Source organism: Pseudozyma hubeiensis (assembly GCF_000403515.1).
Source record: "Pseudozyma hubeiensis SY62 DNA, scaffold: PHS19, whole genome shotgun sequence".
In the NCBI taxonomy this organism is placed as follows: domain Eukaryota; kingdom Fungi; phylum Basidiomycota; class Ustilaginomycetes; order Ustilaginales; family Ustilaginaceae; genus Pseudozyma; species Pseudozyma hubeiensis.
Window position 1 is genome coordinate 19,654 of NW_012133801.1, and position 15,338 is coordinate 34,991.

Consider the following 15,338-nt stretch of genomic DNA (forward strand, 5'->3'; position numbering starts at 1 on the left):
CCATCGTTTGGTTCGTATGTGAGCTGTGAGTCTGCAGCGCGAAATGGCGGAGTGAGCGTGTGAACCTGTGATACAGATCATCCGCACTACCGTGACCAAATGCATACAAACGTGACCGCAATAACGCAGTTGCAGACTGCCGGTACAGCTCAACTCGTTCATGAAGATAGGTAGCGTTCAATAGAAGACGTCCGTCACAGAATGAAGGCTGCAACAGGATGCTGCTTGCCATCATAGCTCCGTTTAGCTGGTGAGAGTATCCTATCGGGGACCCCGATGGCATTCTTGCGCCTTGCTCGATGGGCCATGACGCGTTGGACCCTGAGAACGTGGACCGTGAGCTGGCTCGCATTCGCCGTTGCCCGCTCCACCGAGGCCAGCTCAGCCGGGAACCCAAAAAAGCTGGAGAAATGAGCTTTGTTTTTGAGCGTGGCGTGCATTCATTATCGCTGCCTGTCCACGTTCGCACTTTCACGACGACCACTGTTTTGGATTCGCGGCATGCTGTCCTCCTATCCTGGCTCAGCCCCTAGCAAACGCTCTCTCTATCTCCACTCCACACATACACACCTCTGAGCAGCATCGCCGAATCGCTCGTCTTTCGACACGCTGCAGTGGCTGTAACTGCCACTTGACACGCGAGCCGACCACCGAATAGCACTTGCAGCTCACACCGCTGCAAAAGAGTTGCTTTGGTACTACCACCTCGATCTCATTCCTACACCCTACATTACGGTACATCTAGTCGTCTGAGGTACTGTACAGTCTGAAGGCTGGTACATTCGAATGACTGCCTAAGGTCTCATCCGGTAGAAAGGCATAACGCCCTTGGCTTTAGATCCCGCTGCTCTGCTGGTTCTCCCACTTCAACTGCGCATTCGCGACTCGACACCATGACGCAGTTTGTCTTTGCGGATCGCTTCGTGCTGCCAGATACCTCTGCTCTGGCATCGCCCAGGCTGCATACCATTTTCTACGCTTCGCTCGTGGTGCAGCATGTCACCTTTCACGCTTTGTCCCATTCCTGGCTTCGAGGCGACTCCAAGGACATGCTCAAGAAGCGATGCTGGATCCTCACCACTCTCGCCAGCTTCGTCATGTGCGTTGCAAGCTTGCCCTACCTCTGGGATCTCTTCTTGGGCGGCTTCGACCTTCACTCGCTTCGACCAAGGACAAAGACGGTCGCCGAGCCCCTCGCTGCCTTCTTCATCGCCTACCTCATCTCGGATCTTACGCTGGGCTCCATCTACTATCGCAAGCTCATCAACCTCTCTTCCGGATGGATTCACCACATCGCCTACACCTTCTTGTTCTCATTCTGGGTTCACAAGGGCTGGGCTCACATAGCAGCCGCAGCTGCCATCTTTGAGCTTCCCACGCTCATCATGGGCGTTGCTTCCATCTATCCTCCGCTTCGCTCCAACATGGCCTTCACCATCACGTTCTTCGCCACTCGCGTCTTCTATCACTTCGCCTTGCTCGTCGCTTGTCTCACTCAACATGGCCGCGGCGCGCCCGGCATCAACGGCAGCTGGGGGCCCGCCATCAGTCTGCTCGTCACCTACCCAATGCATCTGTGGTGGGGCTACAAGTGCATCTGCAGTGTCAGACGAAGGATGCACAAGCGCAAGCTCGAAGCTGCCCAGGTCGCCAAAGAGAAAGCCTCTCTCGCCTCAGCTGCCGGACAGCTGTTCAATGGTATGGCCGCTCCCGACACAAGCAGCGCCGTCAACACGCCCGCCGTCACGCCCGGTGCTGGCGCAACACCAGCGACTGCCAACTTTGGCGCCACAGGTCCTGTCCATGCTGCGTTCGCCCGCGCCGCATCAGCCGCCCGCCCGCCCGTCAACCTGCTGCTTCCCAGTCGTCGCAAGAGTCGGCATCGCGACGAGCAGACGCCTGCTGCTCATCCGCTGCTCTCCAGGACGCTCAATCCGAAGTATATCAACTCGAGCTCCGTCTTCACCGCTCCTGTTGCACCCGATGGTGCTGGACCTGACGACGTTGAGCCCTTCCTGGCCATCCGATCGCCCGCCGAATCGAAGGATCGCGCGCGTAGGCTTGTGGCCGATGCAGTACGAAAGGTCTGGATCAACGCTCCTGCCAGCTGGCGGCGTCAATTCGAGGAGGAAGCCGGGGTACGACCAAGGGGTCTTGGTGCCACCGGTCGTGTGCCCTCCTTCACCACCGACGAGTCGTCCGAGGAGTACGAAGAGTTCGACTCAGACTCTGCCGCGACGTCTGCTCTGGCCCCCAACATGTCCGAGTCGCGGGCTCGACGCTACCTCCAAGCACAACGCTCGCGCATCCGCCGTGCCGTATTGCGCGCTGTTCGCACCGCCATCAACGGTCGAGATGCCGATGGAGTCAAGGCCGTTTCCTCGCACCACGGCAACGTCATCACCACTTTCGCCGACGGTGCCGTCGCAGCTGCTGGCGATGTGCGGCCCACGGGTATCGACCGCACGCTACTCTCACTAGATTTCAGCTCGCTCGTCAAGTACCTGCCGCCAGACTTCCTTGGTCAGACCAACGAGATTCGTGAGTTCCCCGTAGAGCATGTGGCGCAGGGTGGACGCCCGAGGCGCATTGTCGGTCAGATTCGGCGTCGGATGGAGGTGGCCCGAAGCGACTTTGTTGTCTTTGATTAAGGTTCACGGCGCTGCGTCACCGAGACTTTACGCTCGACTTTCCCTGTGTACTTGACCCTTATTGTCCCCGCATTCGCCATTTCGACGAACTTGCTAGCTAGATTCGCCTGTCAGAACCGATGCAATATACCCTTGAGGTTTCCGTCTACAGCCTCGCCGCGTGACGGCTCTGATTGTTCGGGTCTGTCCACTGTGAGAGACGGATCGCATTGCCGCGACTTCCTTAAGGTATGACCGGCATTCTGATCGCGAGTAGACTAGTTTGCCTTGAGAGGAGCTACTGCAGTCCCTGCATGCTGCCAATTTGGTAGACGAACAGCTCCGAAGCGCTGGTTGCCAGGCGCTCTCATGCAGAAATGAACAGCCTTAGCGAACCTTGTTGCCATGTCAAACGTGTCGACCGTCAAAATGATTCCAGAAGAGCAGTTTGGAAATGCCATGCAGCTCGTGTATGACCATGCATGTTTCATTTTAGGCTGGCTCGCGTGGTTCACCGGTGGCGCCAACGTGTATCCGAGCTTTTCGGAAATCTTTCCACAGCAGACTCTCCACACTACCAGGCTTTGCGTTCATGACCTTTCCAAGCACTTGCTTCTACAAAAATCGTACAAGCGGTCGTAGGAATTCACGAGAATCGCCGCTGCAGAACACAGAGGGCTGCGTGGGGCTTCGGACGACCGGGAACTGCGACGGCGAAACGTGCGTGGTTCTAATCGGCAGCAAGGCGAATGGCGGGGGATTGGGAGAAGCCCGGGGAGAAGCGCCGCTGAACGCCATGGGACATGAGGTTGAGCATCGCTGTGACGGCGGCTGCGTCCTCATATAAAGAGCTTGTCACGATCTGAACGAAAGCCTTTGACATAGCCGTTCGCCAGTCTAGCTACAGGCCGACCGCTTTCCGACACCATGCGCTCTTACCTTGCCCTCTTGTTGCTGGCCTTGGGAGTCAGCGAGTCTCTGGCGGCTTCATGCACCTTCACGGATGCTGCTAGCGCCAAGTCCGGTAAAGGATCGTGTAGTACTATTACGCTCTCCAACATCAAGGTTCCCGCCGGGCAGACGCTGGATCTGACGGGACTTAACTCTGGGACCAAGGTGATCTTTAGCGGCACCACGACGTTTGGATACGCAGCTTGGGAGGGCCCGTTGATCTCTGTATCCGGGAGCAACATCGACGTTAGCGGTGCAAGCGGATCGTTGATCGACGGCGGAGGAGCACAGTGGTGGGACGGCAAAGGAACCAACGGAGGCAAAACGAAGCCCAAGTTCTTCTACGCTCATGGACTGACGAACAGCAACATACGATACCTCAACGTCAAGAACACGCCAGTGCAAGGATTCAGCATCAACGGATGCACGAACCTGAACGTCGACCACGTCACGATCGACAACTCGGCGGGAGATGCCAACGATCTTGGCCACAACACGGATGCGTTCGCTCGAATGGCGTGTTCATCACCAACGCAAATGTGCGCAACCAGGACGACTGTCTGGCAATCAATTCGGGAAGCAACATCCTCTTCTCAGGAGGCTATTGCTCCGGAGGACACGGGCTGTCGATCGGAAGTGTTGGCGGCCGAAGTGACAATACGGTGGATGGTGTACGCATCATTGATTCGCAAGTGGTCAACAGCGACAACGCGGTGCGAATCAAGACGGTGTCGGGGGCTACTGGAACGGTGAACAACGTGACGTATTCCAACATCAAGTTGTCTGGTATCGCCAAGTACGGCATCGACATCCAGCAAGACTACCTGAACGGGGGACCTACAGGCTCGCCGACCAACGGAGTGAAAATCAGCAACGTCAACATCAAGGGCGTCACGGGCTCTGTCAACTCCGGAGCGACTGAGGTGTACATCTTGTGCGGTTCGGGATCGTGTTCCAACTGGAAATGGTCCGGTGTGTCGATCAGCGGTGGATCGAAGAGCACCAAGTGCAAAAACGTGCCTTCGCCAGCTTCGTGCTGATATGCGCGGCTTCTGTTTGTATCAAAAGCTGAGAGTGGAAACAATTGGAACTTGGAAATACCTGGACTCGCAAGATCAGCTCCTTATCATTTGACGTGTCTGCGTTGACTGTGCGTTGTTCTAGATCCTTTGCCTCTCGTGGCATGACAGGGCCTGCTTTGCCCTGCACTGAGACTCAATCTACCACCGTCGGAAGCGTCGGCAACGTCTGTCGGGGAGACACACAGCGATTGGGACATCGGCGGCGGCGGTTGGGCGCAAATCGACAAGACGGCGGTGCAGAAGATGAAATCGGACGATTTTGGCTCAGCCGAATTGCACACGTACACAAGTTCAGGAATGAGTCCGACTCGGCTTCGGCATTTCAAGAGTCGGACCAGCCGATTGATTGTTTGCGGTGGTTGAGCTTGAAATTTTGATTTGGGGGATCCGACAAAGGGTCGCGGCTTGGGTCCCGCAAAGGTAATTCGACGTGCGGCGCGTGCTCAAAAAACACAGAGCACGTGCATCAATGGCCGAGACAGATATGCCGCTGCAAGCTGTGACGCTGTTCATCTGCCTTGTCGATCTCTGCAGAGAAGAGTCGACGTCGGGAGACATCAAAGCGAAGACAAGCGACCGAATTGTGTAGGACGTTCATGCTTAATGGCCTGCCTACGACATCGCTCTCCATTGGTGACAGCCACATGGCGATCAGCGTTCTATATCGATCGACGATGTGCTGAGACCAAACAATGTTCGGTGGCTGCCTGATCTGCGAATCAATGAGTCGATCCGTCTGCGCGAGAGAGATCGGCATCCCTTGAGTGAGAGTGGGCGGTTTCTGAGCCGCCGCAAAGATCTAGGGTGTCGCGACGATTTTATCCGTTGCCAGCCGGCTGCTTCGGAGCACGTGAGAGGCAAAGCATCCGCCGTGATGCAGAACTTTGGTGTGCAAGTCGTGGTCAAGCTGGTCAGAGGTGCTGGGTCGCAACTCAGAACGTGAAAGCGAGCTACGGATCCCGGGCCCCAGCTTTCATTGGCTTCGGTAACTTGATTTAGATCGTGTTTCAGTGGATGCCTGCTACGATCTTCCCTGGCGACGATGTCCAAGGCTCTCTGCCAAAAGCCACGGTCAGGCGCAGGAAGGGCCTTGACTACCCTCATTTCTCCTACCCCTGGTGTTCGGCAGTGACAACAAATGGAAATACCATGATGACCTGCAGCGGAATCGGCGAGTTGACTTGGCGGATGCTTAAAGTCGGTTCGAGATTCTCGAACCCGAGTCGGTGACCTGGACAATGACAGCGCACTGCCACGCGTGTAGCCGGCTCCTTGACTCGAGCGATATCGCCCTCATCGACCTCTGTACACGCCCGAGGTGTACGGTGACTCCCTCCGGCGGACTATGAAAAGATCGCTTGTGGGCGCCATCAACTCCCGCTCACTTCTCGATCTTATCACTCTAGGCTCGTGTTCACAACACATGTCCTTCTTCATCGTCGTCATCGCATTGGTAAGAGAGAGAAGAAGACACGCGGCTGGGTCGCAGGCGAGATCAGGACGGGGTTGAGGAGCGATGTGACTTTTTTCTTTGCTCCGCGCCTCATGCCAAGCGCTGGCAATGACTTCACTGCCCGACAGACAGTGTCGCGGTGGGAGCGCGCGACTCATGTCAGACACTTGTGGCACGGGAGCTCATGTCAAAGCAAAATCTAAACAACCCGAGAGCCAGATCGAAAATTCCTCGCAGCCAAAAATGCGACATCGGCTTGCATGCGAGAATACGTAAACACAGCCTACCAGCCCGGGGGACGGGGGCCAGGCCTCGGTTGGCGCGCCCACATTTCGCACACCGCAGACAAGCATGCATGTGTACGTGCATGCATACGAATTTCGACGTGCAGCCGACCGACCCAAGGGCGAAAGTGAAAAAAAAACAGCACACAGGGTGAATGAGCACGGCTAGTCCGCCGCATCCACGCAGCTCCCCAAAGTCATCGAGCCTCCTACATCATAGCTTGGATCGAGACTCAGACCCGCGTAGCCTCGCTTTTACGGTTCTGCCTTTCGCCCTCGCTGCCGCTGCAGCTGCCGCTGCCCGGTGAATGGAAAGGAAAGCAGTGCTGCAGAGATGCCTCGCTGTGATGATGCCACAACCTAGCAACCGATGGATGGTGACAGACGGAATTGAACTCTCAGTGAGTGATTGTACATCCACGTATATAACATCACCCTGCTCGTGTCGTTACCGCCTGTGTCGCTCCTCTCTTATCCCCTGAACCATCACATCCCGTCGACTACGCCATCCCCTGCACCGTCTGCGCGGAGACTGTTTTCTGAGTCGTTCCTACGACCACCCCTCCACCAACATGCCGCCGTTCAACCTTGTCTCTGGTTCGGCGAAGCTCGTGTTGGCCGCCTTGCTTGTCCAGCAGGCGGCTGCACAGCAAGCTGCTCAGAGTGGAGCTTCCACCTCTACCGTCATCTCGGCCATCGTGCTGAACGCCATCATCTTTGCCATCCTGTTCGCCATCTTCCTCATCGCCCGTCCTCGTTTCAAGCGTGTCTATGCTCCTCGAACTTACCTCGTCACTCCCGAGGAGCAGATCGAGCCTCTTCCTCAATCGCTCTTCGGCTGGCTTCCCGTCTGGCTCAAGACTCCCACCACCACCATCCTCGAAAAGAATGGCCTCGACGCCTACATGTTTGTCGAGTACCTCGAGATGATGCTTTGGATCTTTGTCCCCATCTGGTTGCTTTCCTGGATCGTCCTCATGCCGGTCTACGGCGCAGGTACCACCGGCGTCGGTGACGGCTTCAACCGCTTCATCCTCAGCAAAGTTGGTCCGAGTCCTCAGCAGCAGAAGCGCTACGTCGCTCCTCTCCTCATCCAGTGGATCTTCACCTTCTGGCTTATGTGGAACATCCGTTCCCGCATGTCCAAGTTCATCAAGCTCCGTCAAGACTTCCTCGTCTCTCCTCAGCATGCTTCGTCCGTCCAGGCGAGGACCGTCCTTATCACTGGTATTCCCAACGAGCTTCTCAGTGAGAAGAAGCTGCGCGGCATCTACTCGCAGCTCCCTGGCGGCGTCGCCAAGGTTTGGCTCAACCGCAACCTCAAGGAGCTGCCTGACCTCTACGACGAGCGCGAAAAGTGGTGCAACAAGCTCGAGTCCGCCGAGACCAGCTTGATCAAGACCGCCTACAAGCTCGTCAAGAAGGGCAAGGCACAGGACGCCAGCGGCTCCCTCCCCCAATCCGACCTCGAAATCAACGCCGAGGTGGCCGACCAGTACGTCCCCCAGAAGAAGCGTCCCACTCACAAGCTCGGTAAGATCCCTTGCATGGGCGAAAAGGTCGACACCATTCACTGGTGCCGCGAAGAGATCGCTCGCCTCAACAAGGAGATCGAGAAGAAGCGTTCCGAGATTGCCGTCGACTACAAGAACTACCCTGCTCAGTCTAGCGCCTTCATCTTGTTCAACACCCAGATCGCCGCTCACATGGCTGCCAAGGCACAGGCTCACCACGAGCCCTACCGTATGACCAACCGCTACGTCGAGGCTCACCCTGACGACGTCGTTTGGGCCAACATGAACATGAACCCGTACGAGCGCAAGATCCGCACCGTCATTGGCTGGGCCATCACCATCGCCCTCATCATCTTCTGGGCTGTTCCCGTCGCTTTCGTTGGTATCATCTCCAACGTCAAGGGTCTGGCCGACAACGTACCTTTCCTCGGCTGGCTCAACAGCATTCCCAACGTCGTCGTCGGTATCATCCAGGGTATCTTGCCCACCGTCCTCCTTGCCGTGCTCAACATGTTGCTCCCCATCTTCCTCCGTCTGCTCTCGCGCCTCAGCGGTACTCCCACCCGCAGCGCCATCGAGCTCGACCTCCAGGGTCGTTTCGCCGCCTTCCAGATCGTGCAGAACTTCCTCTTCCTTACCCTCATCTCGGGTAACGCTGGTCAGATTGCCCAGTACGTACAGCAGGTGGCTTCGCAACCCGGCCAGTTCCCCGGTCTCTTGGCCGAGGCTATTCCCAAAGGTTCGCTCTTCTTCCTCAGCTTCATCGCCCTCCAAGGTCTCTCCGGTGCCGCCGGCCTGTTTGCTCAGGTGGCTCCCCTCGCCGTGTACTACGTCAAGAAGTTCTTGCTCGGCTCGACTCCTCGCAAGGTCTGGCACATCGACCACGACACTGGCGGACCGGCGTGGGGTACCCTCTTCCCCGCCATGACGCTGATCACCGTCATCGGAACCGGCTATGTTGTCATCGCCCCCATCGTCAACGGCTTCGTCGTCTTTACCTTCTTCCTCTTCTTCCTCGGCTACAAGTACCTCTTCCTCTACGTCTATGACACCAAACCCGCCAGCGAGACCTCGGGCCTCTTCTTTGGCAAGGCCATCCGCCACATCTTTGCCGGTCTCTACGTCGAGATGGTCATGCTCACCGCCATCTTCTTCCTCGCCCAGTCCGAGGATGCCGCTGGCCAAAAGTCGCAGTCGGCCATTCCCGAAGGTGCCTTTATGGTGGTTCTGATCGTCATTGTCGTTGGTTTCCACTACTTCCTCAACGACTCGTTCAGGGAGCTCGAGACTGCCCTGCCTCTTACGCTCGCAGGTGGCGCGTCCTCGGGCGCCCAGCTCGAGGGCAACTTCTCCCGCACCTCGGGCGAGACCGCCTACAACGAGAAGAAGACGGTCAACGGACAGGGCAGTGCTTCGCACGATGCTGCTGCCGCTCCTGGCCTTCAGGGTGGGCTGCACAGCAACGGTGTGCAAGCGGCCGGCGCCAGCGGCGAGAAGCACCAGTCCGATTCTGGCCTCAGTCCCGAGCAAGACTCGGCTTTCTTCCACCCCTCGCTCACCGGCGAGCAGAAGCCCATCTGGCTGCCCAACGACAAGTTCGGAATTGGTCGTGCCGGTGTCGCTTCGGCTCGCAAGGCCGGCCTCGACGCTACTTACGAGCACACCTCGGTCACCGAAAAGGGTACGGTGCAGACCGACGCTTACGAGCCTCCTGGTGAGTCGCTCGTCTAAAACTGGATCGCGGCTGTTTGGCTCGGCTTGGTCGAGCTACATATACATACCACGCTTTCGTCTTTCGTCTCGCACTGTCTTTGACATCCAGTAGACTCCGACGCACCTGCAGCGGTGATAACCTCTTTTCGTCGGACTGTATACCTGGTTTCGTGTTCTCCTGCCCTAATACCCACTCTCCCCCTCCTAATCTGTCAAACTATCTCTTGTCGTATCGGCGTTGCGCTTTTCGGCCCCTGACGCTGAAATGACAATTTGGCTTTCAGCTTCTTTCGTTCTTTGTCTTTGTGATGATCATGTGCTAAAGTGAGATCGAATGAGCCTCTTCCCTCTCCGGATGTTCAGGAAATGACCATTCGAGCTCCAGCGGACTTGGCTGAAGCTACGACCACGGTCAACCGAACAAGGGCTTTACAAGGCCGAGCGAGCTCGGTCGTATTGCTGGACGGGAGAGCGCAGGGCACGATGTATTACAAGCTGATGGTGCAGGAGAATTGAGGTCGGCCGGCCAATTGATCGGAGCGCCCCCACGCCGACCAGTCGCGAGGTGGGGGATCTCCGCAAAAAAGAACCGAATCCCAAATCTGCCACCGCCGCCCACGCTCACGACGCATCCAAGGCACCGATCTGGCTCCGCTGTCAATCAGCGAAACGCCGCGATGGCTGGTGGTACATGATGACTGGTCTCGGTAACCCCTGTTCCAGCTACCATCAACTTCCTCACTTGTATCCACGGTCGAGTCCTGAGTCTATCCGATATCCATTCCGACATTTCAATCCTCCGGAAGAATTGTACGAGCGATGACAGCCTCTTCATCCGACCCGAATGGCCCTGGCCAAAGCGGCACCTTTGCGTCCGGCAACCTGCCTAGCTTCGACGACATCCCTGCCGTTGCAGGAATGCCGCACGGCTGCGCCTGGAATGTATGGGGACACGGAGACGAGCTGGGCACGCTCAATCTGCTGACACCCGACGTGGTGGCACGATCCGCTTCCGAATGCATCCGCACCGGCGAACGCGTGCAGATCGACTGGGGGCTCGACAGCGTCGACGTACCCGCCAACCAACGCAAGCACTTCCACCACCACGTCATCGACCTCCACTCCAAGCTCGGCGTCTACGCCACCGATGACGAGGTACACCTCAACACGCAAACCTCCTCCCAGTGGGACGGCTTCAATCACTTTGCTCACCAAGCCACGCACATGTACTACGGCGGTGTCAAACACGACGATCTTCATTCCGGTAAAGTCGACAAGGCCGAGAGGAACAGCATGCACAAGTGGTGTCTCAACGGCGGAATTGCAGGACGTGGTGTGTTGGTGGATTGGGTACATTGGTGGGAATCGACTCGAAGCGACCCGATTCCCGCAGGCAACCAGTCGTACGCGATCCCACTAGAGCAGATCAAACAGGTGCTGGCGTGGCAAAGGACACAGCTGCGGACAGGCGACATTTTGCTGCTCAGAACCGGCGTAGTGCGATGGTTCGAGCAGGCTTCCGAGCAGGAAAAGGTGAAAGGAATGATCGAAAACGACAACTTCCCCGGAATCGAGGCCACCGAAGAGGTGAAACGATGGTTGTGGGACAGCCACTTTGCCGCGGTAGCGAGCGACAACATGTCGTTCGAATTCGGTCCTCATGGCGGTAAGTACCCTCTGCCCCCCCAATGGGCTCGAATCGCGCAGAACACACTTATTGACTACCTTTGTTGGTTGTTTCGACAGATCTCTGGCTTCACGAATGGCTCCTCCCCATGTTTGGCTGTCCTATCGGCGAGCTGTTCGATCTGGAACGACTATCAACCGCGTGTCAAAAGCACGATAGATGGACGTTCTTCCTCACATCCGCTCCGATCCGAGGTGAGTGCGACGGGATTTCACCCGTCGCTGTCCAAGCTGGGTGCATTGTCTGGAGCTCGACCCGTGTGCTGACGCCGTGTCTGCTTTGCCCTTGTCCTTGTAAATGTCATCAGTCAAGGGCGGCATCGCCTCGTCCCCGAACGCCATCTGCATCTTCTAGGCTCGACTCTGCGTCTTTCTCATCTGCTTGTTCATTGTCACTGCACATCACATTCTCTGCCACTGATTCTCGACCGCGTTGATCGCATGTGTGTGTGTTTTGTTAATATCCTCGGCGCAGCGTACAGACAGACATCTACAATTCAGCCAGAGCGGTGCGACCACCGAGCAGCTCGACGAGCGCCTTGAGTTCGTGCCACCAGGCCGTCTTGCCGCGTCTGTTCTTGACATCGGCGTTTCGTGCCATCTCTGTGGCCGAGGTGAAGCAGATGGTTGAACCTTGGATGGTGATCATCACAGCCGTGTCGTCCGAATACGACTTTTCCGATGCAGCACCGCCTGAGCCCTTGGACGACGCCGACGAAGAGCTACGCTGCTTGAGCGCTTCGGATTCGAGGAACTCGCAGCACTTGAGCGCCAGACGTGTAGCGCGGACACGATCGAGCGGCGAAGGGACGCCACCTTGGAGCGTGTGGCCGAGACTGGCGGAACGCGAGTCGAAAAGGCTGCTGCCTTCCTCCTTCAGAATCTTGGTGATGACCTCGGTGGTGAAAACATCCGACGACTTTTCGTTTCGGATGACCAGCCTGCCTTCGGACTTGCCTTTGACGTCGAGCTGGAAACGCCTCTTGAGGAAAGCTACATCCTTGCCGAGTTGCTGAAGGCCGATGCCCACTTCTGGCGTGTAGACGAGCACGGCCCCGGCAGCGAGCGCGCCCATGACGGCAATGTAGCCGCACTTCCCACCCTGAGTCTCGACAACAAAGACTCTGTTTCGCGACGCAGACGCCGACTGCTTGACAGCATCGCAAGCGTCGACGAGCGCGTTGAGCGAGGTATCGGATCCGAGCGAGAACTCGTTCATGGGCACGTTGTTGGAGATGGTGGCGGGAAGGCCGACGATTGGGATGCGGAAGGCGGGGTATCGATCGCGGTTGTCGTTGAGGATCTTGACCGAGCTGAAGGCTTCAAAGCCACCAACGATGAGGAGGCCCTCAATCTTGTGCTCTTGCAGCTTGGCGGCAACCGCACCAATGTCGATGTCGGGCAGGTGTCGGTTGACGCCGAGTTCGGAACCGCCTCGTGTTGCCCAGTTGTCAACACGAAGCCAGGTGAGGACCGAGACGTTGTCCTCGAGCAAGCCGGGGAAGCCATTGTAGATGACGACAGCCTCGTGGCCCTTTGCGAGGCAGTAGCGAACGGCGGTGCGGGTAGCAGCGTTCATACCTCCGGCAGGAGCACCGACGTTGATGACACCCATCCTGATTCGCTTCTTCTGGGGCAACAACTCGTCGTCGGTGATCTGGCTGATGTACTTGAAGGCACGGAGGCCCTCTGCAAACTCAGGATCGCGGAGGGCGAGCGCACCATCAAAGTCCTTGGACTCGATGAGCTTGGCGACCTTTTGCGTCTGCTCGACGGCAAACATGAGGGGAATGCGGGTGATCTTGTTCTCGCTGATGCCAATGACGTAGGAAGGGGTCTCGGGGGTGGCTTCGAGCACGGCATCTACGGCTTCGATGCCTTGCAGCGTGGCGAGGATGCGGTCGTTTGCGTCTGGCTTGCCTCCTCGCTGGGTATGACCAAGGGTGGTGACGCGCGTGTCGAGGCCGAGGTCGTTGGAGAGGACGTCCTTGATCATGTCGGGGGTAATGTCGTTGAGTTCGCGGTCGATGGCGCCTTCTGCGACGATTACGATCGACTTGCGCTTACCGAGGTCTCTGTGCTTCTGCAGAACGGCGCACATTTCGGAATGCCACTTTTCGCCCTGAGGAGGGCGCTCTGGGATGAAGACGTAGTCGGCGCCGGTAGCGATACCGGCCATGAGGGCGAGCCAACCGCAGTGTCTACCCATGACCTCTACGACAAAGGCACGAGAGTGGGATGCAGCGGTGGAGGAGATGGAGTCGACAGCCTCGCAGATGCGTTGCAACGCAGTGGAAGCGCCGATGGTGATGTCGGTGGTGGCCATGTCGTTGTCGATTGAGCCGACGAGACCGACAATGTTGAGATGGGCAAACTTGGTGGCCTGCTCTTCGGTGATCCTGCTCTTGGCTTTGAGGGATGCGACGAGATCAGGCCATTCGGCGCGAAGCTTGTCGGCGCCTGTGAGACTTCCATCTCCACCGCATACGGCGAGAGCGTCGATTCCGTTGATGATGAGGTTGTAGGCGGCCTGTTCGCGACCTTCTGGTGTGCGGAAAGTCTTGGAACGTGCGGTGCCGATGAGCGTACCGCCCTGGTCCATCCAGCCACGCACATCATCCCAACCGACGCGGATGATGTAGCGACCACGGAGACCGAGCTCCTGCGCTTCTCCAACACCTTCACGAAGAAGCTCGCCTTCTCCATAGGTTGGGACAAAGTCGGACTGTTCTGGGTTGTGTTCAAGATCGGAGGCCTTGCCCTTGGTATCGGGAGTGTCGAAGAAGGTGGATGCGCTCCTGCTGACCGCAGGCGTTGCGGAAGGGGTGTTTTCGGGTGTGTGATTTCCTCTGACGAGACCCTCCCAACCCTCACGGATGACAAAGGCCTCGCAGCCGCGGAAGATGGCCATCTTGACTACGGAGCGGACGGCAGCATTCATACCAGCCGAGTCACCGCCGGAGGTCATGACAGCAAGTCTACGCGGCTGACCTCCATTGCTAGCGGGAGCGAACTTGTCGGAGAAAGGCTTTGCGCTGGAAGATTGGCCTGCAAAGGAAGCTTCAGCACGAAGTGCCGGTGCGAATGGCGGCATGTTGGGCAGAGTAGGAGCGGCGGATACGATGCGAAACCCTATGTGCTACGGTGTTTCGGCTGGGTGGCGGAGAGGCGATCAGCGGTCTTTTGCTTGTCGAGGCGGCGGTGATGCGCGATGAATTGTGTGCAGCCCGGGTTGCGGTGGTGTGGAGTTGGTTCACACTCGCACCGAACAGGATATCCGCTTCGGATTGAGCTCTCGCGGGTGCTCACGGTGGTTGCCAGCGACCGGATGAATGAAGAGAGGTCGAGACGAGTGCGCAGCGGGACAGAAGCAAAGACGATGGGCTTGATGGAAGGGAGGAAAGAGCATAGCTGAGGACGGTCCCGAAAGAGGAAGCAAAGTGATTTCATATCGATTGCGCTTTGACTGCCAAAAAAACAAAAAGAGAGAAAGCATCCGTGCAGATCTCAGTTGCAGGAAATCACCAACGAGGCTGGTGCGCCGCTGCGTGCTCTAAATCTTCCAAAACTCGTAGAGGATGATAACGACCAACAGCTCGAAAAAATAATCTCGCCGTGGGAAATGAGAGAAAAGGATCAGCTCGGTGTTATCTCGGATCAACTCTTGTGGATTGGGAAGGAATCGCTCACGTATATTGTTAGAGACGCGAGCCTTACATTCGGACAACATCTGGCAACTCGACACGATCATTTCTTCGATCCCGATTCGCAGATCGGTGATTCCGAAATGAATGTTGCCATCTCACGGCTGGATACATTCAAATAGTTCTGCGCTAAGCCGATGCCGTGTATCTAGCCACAAGAATCTCGCTGATGGTGTAGTGTCAGAGGCTAGACAGTGCCCTGCACTAGCAGTAATGGATGCGAGGCGACCGGACGGAGGCATCGCACACGGCCGACTCTCGGAAAGGCCGGACGAAGTTCGACAGAGGTCCAAATAGCTGGACCTGTGTCAGGCGTGGGCA

At 57.2% G+C, this 15,338-nt stretch overlaps 6 protein-coding genes across 6 annotated transcripts; 4 read left to right on the forward strand and 2 right to left on the reverse strand.

The window, feature by feature from the left end:
- Positions 1-893: 893 nt before the first annotated feature.
- PHSY_001598 (hypothetical protein) lies at positions 894-2,651 on the forward strand (the record flags this gene model as incomplete). Its single annotated transcript, XM_012332226.1, has 1 exon — positions 894-2,651. One exon carries the CDS (start codon positions 894-896, stop codon positions 2,649-2,651), a length of 1,758 nt encoding a protein of 585 aa, XP_012187616.1.
- Positions 2,652-3,557: 906 nt separating this feature from the next.
- Positions 3,558-4,621, forward strand: PHSY_001599 (endopolygalacturonase; the record flags this gene model as incomplete). Its single annotated transcript, XM_012332227.1, has 2 exons — positions 3,558-4,120; positions 4,219-4,621. The coding sequence occupies 2 exons, from the start codon at positions 3,558-3,560 to the stop codon at positions 4,619-4,621; spliced, it is 966 nt and encodes a 321-aa protein (XP_012187617.1).
- A 508-nt stretch (positions 4,622-5,129) lies between these two features.
- Positions 5,130-5,420, reverse strand: PHSY_001600 (hypothetical protein; the record flags this gene model as incomplete). Its single annotated transcript, XM_012332228.1, has 1 exon — positions 5,130-5,420. The coding sequence occupies one exon, from the start codon at positions 5,418-5,420 to the stop codon at positions 5,130-5,132; it is 291 nt and encodes a 96-aa protein (XP_012187618.1).
- Positions 5,421-6,972: 1,552 nt separating this feature from the next.
- Positions 6,973-9,645, forward strand: PHSY_001601 (hypothetical protein; the record flags this gene model as incomplete). Its single annotated transcript, XM_012332229.1, has 1 exon — positions 6,973-9,645. The coding sequence occupies one exon, from the start codon at positions 6,973-6,975 to the stop codon at positions 9,643-9,645; it is 2,673 nt and encodes an 890-aa protein (XP_012187619.1).
- An 801-nt stretch (positions 9,646-10,446) lies between these two features.
- Positions 10,447-11,668, forward strand: PHSY_001602 (hypothetical protein; the record flags this gene model as incomplete). The annotated part of the gene is made up of 3 exons (XM_012332230.1): positions 10,447-11,293; positions 11,374-11,508; positions 11,622-11,668. The coding sequence occupies 3 exons, from the start codon at positions 10,447-10,449 to the stop codon at positions 11,666-11,668; spliced, it is 1,029 nt and encodes a 342-aa protein (XP_012187620.1).
- A 135-nt stretch (positions 11,669-11,803) lies between these two features.
- Positions 11,804-14,407, reverse strand: PHSY_001603 (6-phosphofructokinase; the record flags this gene model as incomplete). The annotated part of the gene is made up of 1 exon (XM_012332231.1): positions 11,804-14,407. One exon carries the CDS (start codon positions 14,405-14,407, stop codon positions 11,804-11,806), a length of 2,604 nt encoding a protein of 867 aa, XP_012187621.1.
- Positions 14,408-15,338: the final 931 nt, after the last annotated feature.